This window comes from Diabrotica undecimpunctata, chromosome 3 (genome assembly GCF_040954645.1).
Source record: "Diabrotica undecimpunctata isolate CICGRU chromosome 3, icDiaUnde3, whole genome shotgun sequence".
NCBI lineage: Eukaryota > Metazoa > Arthropoda > Insecta > Coleoptera > Chrysomelidae > Diabrotica > Diabrotica undecimpunctata.
In genome coordinates, this window is record NC_092805.1 from 115541759 (window position 1) to 115551933 (window position 10175).

At 31.4% G+C, this 10175-nt stretch overlaps 1 protein-coding gene across 1 annotated transcript in view; it reads left to right on the forward strand.

The window, feature by feature from the left end:
• Positions 1–7074, forward strand: part of BuGZ (Bub3 interacting GLEBS and Zinc finger domain protein) — a 36699-nt gene extending 29625 nt beyond the window's left edge. The window contains exon 7 of the mRNA XM_072526688.1: positions 5947–7074. Within this exon, the coding sequence (XP_072382789.1) occupies positions 5947–6032 (86 nt within the window). The 3' untranslated portion in view covers positions 6033–7074. The remainder of the gene's footprint in view (positions 1–5946) is intronic.
• The last annotated feature ends 3101 nt before the right edge of the window (positions 7075–10175 follow it).

Sequence of the window (10175 nt, forward strand, 5' to 3'; positions counted from 1 at the left end):
AACTATACAATACTTTAGCATATAGACGACGTCTACAAGCAGGATATACAGAGAATCGATAGTTATAAAATAATAAATCAGAATTTAATAAATAAAGAAATATAATTAATATCACAAGAATAAAAAAATTAGCTGGGTTTAAAATAACTCTAAAATACACTATCGAAGAAAATTTAGTTGTGGTTTTCTTAAAATTAATTGTAATTTAAACCATAGTCTTCGGGATTTCAATTTGTTTAATATTATAATTTTTGCCTGTCAAAATTTTGCATAAGATTGCACTCGCCAGCGAAACTTCTTATCTACTTCATTTGCTATGCTTGGCTGCACATTGGCGGTTGTCTGTACCCTTGAAATCATTTGTAGAGTGCCGTTTACGGGTCTTCGGAATATTGTAGCTACTTCTCTGATATTTACACCAGTCGTTTATGTTTCTCAGCCACGAATATTGTTTTCATCCTATGCCTCGACGCCCTTGTACTTGTACAGAAAATCCAATTATTACCTTATATAACTTATTTTGTCTGATAGTTAATACAGATACTTTGCTTCTTCTAAGTTATTGTTGTATTACGCATATCCTCACCTTCACTGCATGCTGACGATTGGTTGACATTATCCAGCCAGTGCGCCAGAATGTTCCAGTACAGAACACTATCCTTGATAATCCACATGATTTCTTTTTTACAGGAATTGACATTCCTGTAAATAATACACGGAAGACTATACAAAAAAGTGGAAGAAGTTATAGGTGATACCCAGTTCGGATTCAAAATAGGACTGAGTGCGACAGAACTTTTCGCTTTTGTGTGCTTACCCAAAATTTAGATATAACTCAAGTTCTATATCCGCTTCATTGATTTTCAGAAGGCATTCAATAGAGTTTGATATCAGATACTTGTAGAACTATCTTTAGGGAAGCGTTATCTGAGGAAGATGGTATACAAAGCAATACAAAGAAAAATCTAAACAATATAAGATTCGTAGCGGACACCGTTAATTTAGTTGAAGTCTAGAACAACACAACAACAACAACTACAACATTTACTAGATAGAACAAATCAATGCAGTATCCAACACCGTCTGGAAATGAACGTAAAGAAAACAAGTGGAAAGGTTTAACAACTACAAATATCTAGGAACCTGGATACATGAGAACAATGACCAAAGTAGAGAAATAAGGACACTATCTGAAGTCTTTGTCTAGACGTTTCAATTCTTCCCTAAAATGTTCAGGTTTTTATATTCGTCTGCACTTTCCTTTACGGTTTTTATGAATCTTTTCTAGGGTAGTGATTCGAGTTGTTTATCAAGTAGCGGTCTGTTGTGTGTTGGTTTTCAATAAATTCTAATAGCACAGATATTCAAGGAACATCAGTGGTGATGATAGACCTTCGATGATGCATGGATCAGTAGCTCAGTAGCAGATGAAGCTTGATGAAATAATTTTAGACCACATCCTATAAACCCCGAACACAATGTATCATTATAAAACAGCGGCCATGAAGACCTATTCTCTTTGATAATATATTATTTGTCAGGTTACAATTGTTTAGCAGTGGTTCTAGTAAAATTACTTTAAATTCATTTCATACATTGTTAATGTCTGTCCCAGAAAAACAGTAACACATTTATTCTTTTGTATGTTTGCACTTATTTGTCCAGCCTTTAATAAGTGAATTAGAATTCATTTTACAGTTCCTTAGGATTAGGTTTGTTAATTTTGACTTAATTAGATTTGACGTAACTTTGACATGTTTCTAAATCCATGAATTTTTAAACACGTTGTTTGTTACACTTTTTGTCATATGTATTTGTTTTTTTAACAATATAGTACTAACTTTTACAACTGTCACTTGCCATGGTATACTTTTACATAGTTTTATTAACGACAGATAAAAAAAAATGTACAATACAAATCGATGACCCTAAACTTTAGAGAGCAATAAAACATTTCTGTTAGTTATCAGATAATTAAAGAACACTTTCTAATGTGTGGTACTGTAGTTTTCTTTAGCTGTGTGTCCAATGCTAGGCTTTAATAAATAGATGTTTTTTTATTATTTTTTTTTCCAGGTGAGTACTTATTTTAGTTTTGTGCCCTCTAAATTTTCAACGATAGAATTGAACAAAAACGGAAAATTAAACTGTGATGTACATTTTCTAAAAAGTTATAATATATAAATTTGCTGTAACATATAGAAATTAGTCTGTTGTCTTTAAAAATCAACATTTTATACAAAGCAATCTAAACAGATCTAAATCTGTAGGTTAATTGATCATATATCCTTGTTATTGGCATCTTTTAACTGTGTTGGGCTTAATAATTGTGCTCGATTTTTGTGATCTTAAAGTTGAATATACCTATTGTGTTGATGTATGTTACATATAACCAAATTAATAATCTAAACTTTTATGTGTTACATATTTTAATGCATTTTCTATTCATTATCTTCATTTAATACACATTCTCTGGCATTGTTTACCTTAAACAATTATCATATTAACTTCTTTACCTTCCTTCCTAGAGTTACCTAATATACCAGTGCTTTCGTTTGTCTCTCGTTAAAAAAGCAGGATAGTGGTTTTGTTAGGTTGGGATACATTACTTTCTTAAACGGACATACGAAAGGTAAAAGTTATTTCTTGTGGACGCCTTTGTGATTTTGAAATGGTAGTGTTTGTAGAATCATTTCAGGATGGGAAGAGCATACGAATAGAAATAATATCTCTTCCAATTTGTCGTAATCTTACACGTATTTCTGGCTCTTATCAGAGAGAACTTCAAGGAAGATGAGATGAGACATTCCTCCGTTCGTTGTTTAAGACATAATCTTTGAGCAAATGTCTAGTTGGTGCATTCTAAATGAAATCAATTGAACACAATGACCTGAGTGTTACTTTTTCAAAGTCATTAGGTGCCATTAGATATGTTCACTGAAATTTGTAAAAACACCTGGCGTATAAAAATAATATGGAACGAAAGCATTTTATTACAAGATGCTTTATCATTGGACACAATGATCGTGGATATTAGTGTGATTTTTAGTAAGCATCTGTGTTTCTTTAAAGAAAATTTAGGGACTGTGTTATGTGATCTTCTTCTTTGTGTGTCGTATTAACAAGCTGATGAAATGAAACATTTCATCAGCTTGTGTTGTATGATGGTGTGCTCTGAAACGGATCTTTCACAGTGACCAAGGCGGCACTTCCTTTTATGTTCCGTCAAACGAGAATGAACATTACGTTTTGTTGTTCCAATGTACACCGAGTCAGAACTACATGGATCGTCTACATTGGTTTGATGATGACTTGACGTTATGTTTTGCTAAGATTTTGCAAATTAGATCCGTCACATTTTTAATAAACGAAAAAAAAAACTTTTTCATAATCGGTGTTGGGGGTCAATATTGCGGTTACTCTTTTTGGATATATACGTCGTGTATCGATGTATAGATGGGAATATCCGTTTTGTCCCAATGTTTTTCTACATATTTCAGTTCTTTCACTAAAGTTCATATATTCGGGTAGCGTTTTTATGATTCCTCTTTTTTATTTAGGCCATGATTGGAGTTGTTCAAAATATCGATCCCTGTGTGTTGGTGTTATGTATATTCTATGCTCAATGAGCACATTAGTACAAATAGCAAATATATTGGGGAAACATTTACAAGCGAAAACAAGAAGGCAAGAAGACAGTTTTTCGTCTGCCGCAGCTGGAGACAAAGTGCCAGGAAGAAATAATTCCAGAATTAGGTCCATAAATATGGTTCTGAAACTATTTTCTTCTGGTGTGTTATTCTTTCTGGTGTGGTATATATATATATATATATATATATATATATATATATATATATATATATATATATATATATATATATATATATATATATATATATATATATATATATATATATATATATATATATGTATATTGTTGTCAATGATCGTCCTCTTGTAGAATTCAGAACTGTAGAATTGTAGAATTCAGTTGGTTAAGTACGGAAACGTTTATCCGATGAGCTGTTTAAGGTATGCGCCGCATTCTCCAACATCATATCTCAAAGGCATCAATTTTTTGGGGTTTTCTCCGCGAAGAGTTTAAGTTTCTCCCCCTTATAGAAATATTGAGAATTGCATTAGAAATTACGATTTTTGTTTTTGAGGTCTCGCTTCCCAACCCGAAAATCGTTTCCAAAATTTTTTTGGACATACAACATAAAATTGTGAGTAATTGATATAAACTGTAAATTGACGGACAATTGATCTTTATAAATTATATCAATGATTATTCGCAATTTTCTTTTAGGAATTTTTTGAAAACGATTTCCAGATTGGAGATCCAAAGGCAACAAGAAAAAATGTTTTTTTATGATTTATTTTGGTTTATTTCCGAAAACAATGTACCATTACAGAACGCCGGTCCCGAAAGCGCAACCTTCTTGAATCTTGATAAGCCATTAAATAATTTCTGGTTATGTTTACATATAATGGGCTTTTATATTATTATTTCTTGTAGATTTTGTCAGTTGTATTATTTTTTGCTTGAATCTGCAGGTATCTATTTCTTTATGAAACTTAATTTTTATGAATGATACATGGTAGCAGAATAGATGACAGCAGGGTTGCCTGGCAAAATTTAGCCGCAATTTAATTAAATATACTGTAATTAGTTTTTGTTAATAAATCCCACATACAAGTTTTTCAAGTGAATTTAACGTTACTTGAAAGAAAATAATGTAGGGCATAGAACAAAAATGGTTGCCAGCTTTCAGCAGCCTCATTCTATCGATTTTTAAGTGTAAACAGGTATGTTATTGTAAATTATTTACACTTACTCTTTATTTTTTTAAATTGAATTATACCTCAAATTAAAGTTTTTTCTTCTGCACTATAACACATGGTTGTCTGTATAAGTGCTGCAACTAGATCTTACCATCATTTGAATTCATTTCTTTTACTATGATTCACTGTAAGCAAACAAGACGAAATGCTCACGCTGTTTCGTGTTGTAAACAAGGACGCAGCATAGCAGAAAGGACTTACGTATATACTTATACAATACATTTAGTATGATGGTAACCTCTACTTGCGGCACTTATTTAACAAGTAACCTTGCGTTATAGTGTAAAGAAAAAATAAACTTTTATTTGATAAATAATTCACTTTAAAAGCATGTAAGGGTAAATAATTAACAAAAGATATATATTTATATCTGTTAACTCATAGATTGCGACTGACTGAGAGCTGGAAAATATATTTTTTTTCTATTTCCTACATTATTTTCCTTTCCAATAACATTAAATTCATTTAAAAAACATGTATCTGGGATTTATTAACAAAAACTAATTATGTACAATATGTTTAATTAGAGATTGTTGTGGTCAAACATTGCCAGGCAACTATTCTGCTATCATTTATCATTCATAAAAATTATAGATATGCCTGCAGATTCAAGGGGCCGGATCTTAGACTGTTATTGGTTTTAAAAACAAAGCCCTGACAAAATCAATATACAGTACAAGTCATAGACCATGGACCAAGCAAACTGGTGTTGCTTATATGCCCAGACATTGACATATCCAGAAAGATCAATAAATTTCATTTAATTAGTTTATGATTTAATTAAATTATGCATTTTCTTCTATATTTAAAAAGTAAAACATCCTTTGGGAATGCTAAAATAATATGTTTTAATGGGTGGTTTAAATACTATTGTAAAAATATTGTTGTGTTGAAAGTTTGATTTCATAAGATTCAAACGTTTTAAAATGTGACATCAGACAGTCTAATTTCTATTTTAGCAAGTTGTTGACATCACTTGAATTTCTGTTTTATGGTTCTCTGTTGGAATAGGAAAAAGAAGGAATAAAAAAATGACAGTATTCCAAACTCAATGTATTTATATAGTTTAATTCGAAGTTTAAATATGATTTTTGTCTTTAGGTATGATCGGAATGCCGCCTGGTATGATGTATGGTGCCCATATGTTCCCCGCGGGACCAGTGCTCATGCAGCCACGTTTCAGATGATCTCCGATGTACCTCGTCTATCATCCACAAGTTTAAGATTAAGTCTACACACCTTTTAAGATAAGATTTAAATGTTTTTTTATTTTTCTTTTTTTATCGAAAAAGAAATGTTAGAAACCTCCTCTTCCCGCAATTTCCTGATGAAGAAAACAGATAAGAGTAAGAAATGTTAGTTCCGTCCAGGATGATTCAATGTTTGTTTCAATATCCTCGGAAAGGCGAAAAAAATATAAACAACAAATTTTATTTATTAGATAGAAGCATTTTATTAATCATAATTATTTTTCGAAAAGAAAGAAAAACGACGACTAGTAACAGTCGTATAGTATCAAATTAATACAAAAAGAAAGATAATATAATATTATGTAATTATAGCTAATAGTGGAAGTGAATATTGCTGAAAAACATGAGTGCATCAGTATAGCGAATTCTTGAATTGGTCAGTGATTTATATGACCTCATCTAATTACAGATGTGTAAAGACAGTTCTGTTGTATAGTATAAACCATTTTAGTATATTTCATTTTTTTATAATTTTGAGGGGTTAATAAAAATGAACGAAAACAACCTTAATAGTCTAACATCCTTTATTCTTTTCCGTTTTCTTTACCAAGACACTTTTTAATACAATTTTTTTACTAATTTTGCATGGATAGGGAGAGTTTGGTTAATTTCCGTGGCTTTTCGTATTTATGATTATTTTATTTTGACAGGTGTTGAAAAAGTACAATCAGATACAAAATACCTGCCGAAACGGTATGTAACATTTTATTTTTATTTTTGATTTCATTGGAATTGTTCTTATCGAAAGGTTTGTCTAGTTTATATATGACATTAAACATTTCCCTTCAAACAAGTTAAATTGGTGGATGTTTTGGGAAAACAATTTGAATATGTAAAACATTGATCATTTAAAATTCTAAAAATAGGGCATGAAAATTAAGATTTAATTGGGAATTTCTTTTTTGACCGTAAAATGTACAGAGTGACAGATAGCTGAACGCGCCATAAACGCAGAGAGAAATTAAACTTCTGTGCGAAAGTACAGAAATACTATATAATAGAAAATAAAACACCAACTTTGAATGAAACCTTTCAAAACTATTTAATTTTTAATATAATCTAGAGGAGTGTTTTGGTACGTCGTAAATTTAGTTTGGTATGAATTGGTAGTAAGGCCAGTATGCAATAAAGATGGCCAAAATATGGAAGGGCTCTTAAATTTCACGAACTCTGAAAAAGGAGGTTGATCAACTGCTTTACATTCCCAATACTGACATACTGATGTGAATCTTGGACTCTACGATAAACGGAAAGAAGAAAGATAAACGCCACTGAAATGTTCTCTTGGAAAATAATGTTACGAATTCCGTGGACTGACCACAGGACAAATAATTCAATTTTAAATGATCTTAAGGTCAGCAAACGGTTTTCCAGCAAAATACTTTGGACATGTTATGAGAGCAAACACAGTAAACATGGAAAGACGGAAAGGTAGAAGGTCAAAGATCGTGAGGAAGATCTCCATCAAGATAGATCGACCAAATTACAGGAATATGTAAAAGATCTTTGCATCAGATCTTTGTAGCCGGACAATACATTCACTAGGGGGGTGGGGGTTTTGTCATGACTGATGAGGAGAGAGAAATATTCAACTTTATAACGTCCGTTAACAATTGTATCGGTACTTTTAGAATATTTCATAGCAAACATGATACTGGTTAGAAAATTTATTATTTTTTGTAATTGCATTAAAATAAACCGACTAAGATGGGTAGTCCACGTTATGCGGATGAATGCTAAAATAACTATGCTAAATAGGCCAGCCGGAAGAAGAAAGGGGCGACCTAAACTCAGATATCTGGACGATTTAAGGGAGATAGGAGCAAAGGGATGAAGAAGACAGACATTCGACAGCTAAGGATGGAAGAATGTCTGTAGCGCCACCTGACAATGATGAATTTTTTGGATTTACGTAATTTATAGAACAATTTCAACAGTTGTTTCAAAGAGATTTCAGTCTTTACAAAATATCTAATACCTTTTGATATAAAATAATTAAGGTACCAGGAATTAAATAGTTTATAATTTCGAATTCCGTTACTTTTGGTGCGTTCGACTAATGCAACTATTACAGCGAAAAACCTACCGAGAAAGGACAAAGAAACTTTTCTTGTCCAAAACTTTTTATTCCGTATCTTAATTGTATAAACCAAAAAATTTTACTTTTCATGTTTCCTTTTATTTTGATAATTTCTATAAGATAAATGGTATGTCTATATGAAAGTAAAAGATTGTTAGTCATATTTTAAAATCGTTTTCCCATATTGGCAGGTTCGTACAAACTTTATTAATATTATTAAATTGATGATTTCTATTCTTCAAAGGTAAGCAACCTAGCGAAATCTATCTCTGTAAATTAATTGGTTTTGGAAGGTCATCCGCAAAATTGTTTTAAATTATAATCTATATGGTTAAATAAAAACTATCTTTAAGGCTTTTTGTAAATAATTGTAGTTATATGTATAGGGCGATTGACCTTTTAAAAAAAGACGGTGAATTGTATTCAATTCCAATATACGTGTGTTCATAATATGATCCAACAGCTTTTATTTTCAATTTGTTTATAGAAGAATGGTAAAACGTTTATTACCAATAAAATATTTTTATTTCATTCCATTTAGTCCTATTCTCGAAATATAAACTATCAATGTTTACCAAGTATTAGAATTGATAATATCTTGAAACATGATTTTCGAACGATGCGATTCTGTCGCTCTCATCTTCAGGGTCTTTATAAAGTCCCAGCGTTATTTTGGAATGTATTTTGGAAGGTTGCCATCAAGTTTGCGTTGTTGTCCAAAAAAGTTACTTTTTTAAAATTGAACTTTGAATTTTTCCATCGAAAATCTCTTTTTCCATTTTTTCAATTAATATAATGGGCAAATGATTCTACATCTTTGTAAAAGTTATTTGGATCCTTACCTTTAAAGATCATATTGAAGCTATTTGTATCTAACAACTATATGTATGCATTTTTATTTTCTAGCGTCTTAACTCCTTCCGATAGATATCAATGAAGGAGCGTCACCAAGCAGGAGGGACTCTATAACCTTTCGTACTTTGCATAGATTCTAACGGTGTATGTAACAAGCTCAAATGTTCAAATAGATAATCCGTCCGCATGCTACTGATGCAGAATTTGAACTTGAAATTGTTCATTTCATTACTTCGAATACTTTCTCTCTCAGTCACTTACTATATTATTGCGCATACACGTCATTCACCATTGGAATCTTTAGAATCTGCGTGCTTTACTTATCAATTAATTCCTATTCAAAGACAATCCACTTTGGATATTACACTTCTCCGTTGGAAAATTTCCTCTGGCTGACATATGACTCAAACCATAATAATGAACTATTAACTTCGAAGTGAATTTGCCAGCTCTTTTATTTAAAATTAAGTGACCGCTCGGTATCCTGTTCTTCCTTTTCACTTATCCATTTTCTTTCACTACTGCGCATCGTAACATATCGTTTAAAGTTTTTTATACGTCATAATTGCATATGCAATTATGACAGAATGTACCAAAGTGTGTCAGAACTCATAAAAGCTTACTTCATGACTATCTACCTTTAAATTAAATAAATGTTCCGTCATTTAAATCGGTTTAGTAGTTGAAAATGTGTCGATCATCTGGTAGTACGTGCGAGTTCAGCTTAATATATATGGTCCGTTTTTCTAGCGTCGTAAAGTGTTTCGGTAGCGATCAACAAATGAGTGCCACCGACTCGGAGGACCCTCTCCCTCACCATACTGGCACCATTACCGACTAGATTCACTGGCTAATTCTTATTGAAAGCCGCAGATTTCATTTGGACTTTAACCAACTGTTTAAACAATAATGTACATTAATCTAGTTCTTATAATCCAGTAGAATTTTGAGCTATTTGTTATTTCTTAGTTTCTTTGAATGGAAGTATATATTAGTAGGCACTGCTCAGTAAAAAGTTGAAAATAAAAGTCATACCTTAGAATAAATATTTTAATTGTTCAGATCAGTAAAATAAATATTTTAAAACACTAACATTATCTTCAATTGTTGTCAATTCATTGCCAGAATTAAAACTATGTTGAAAA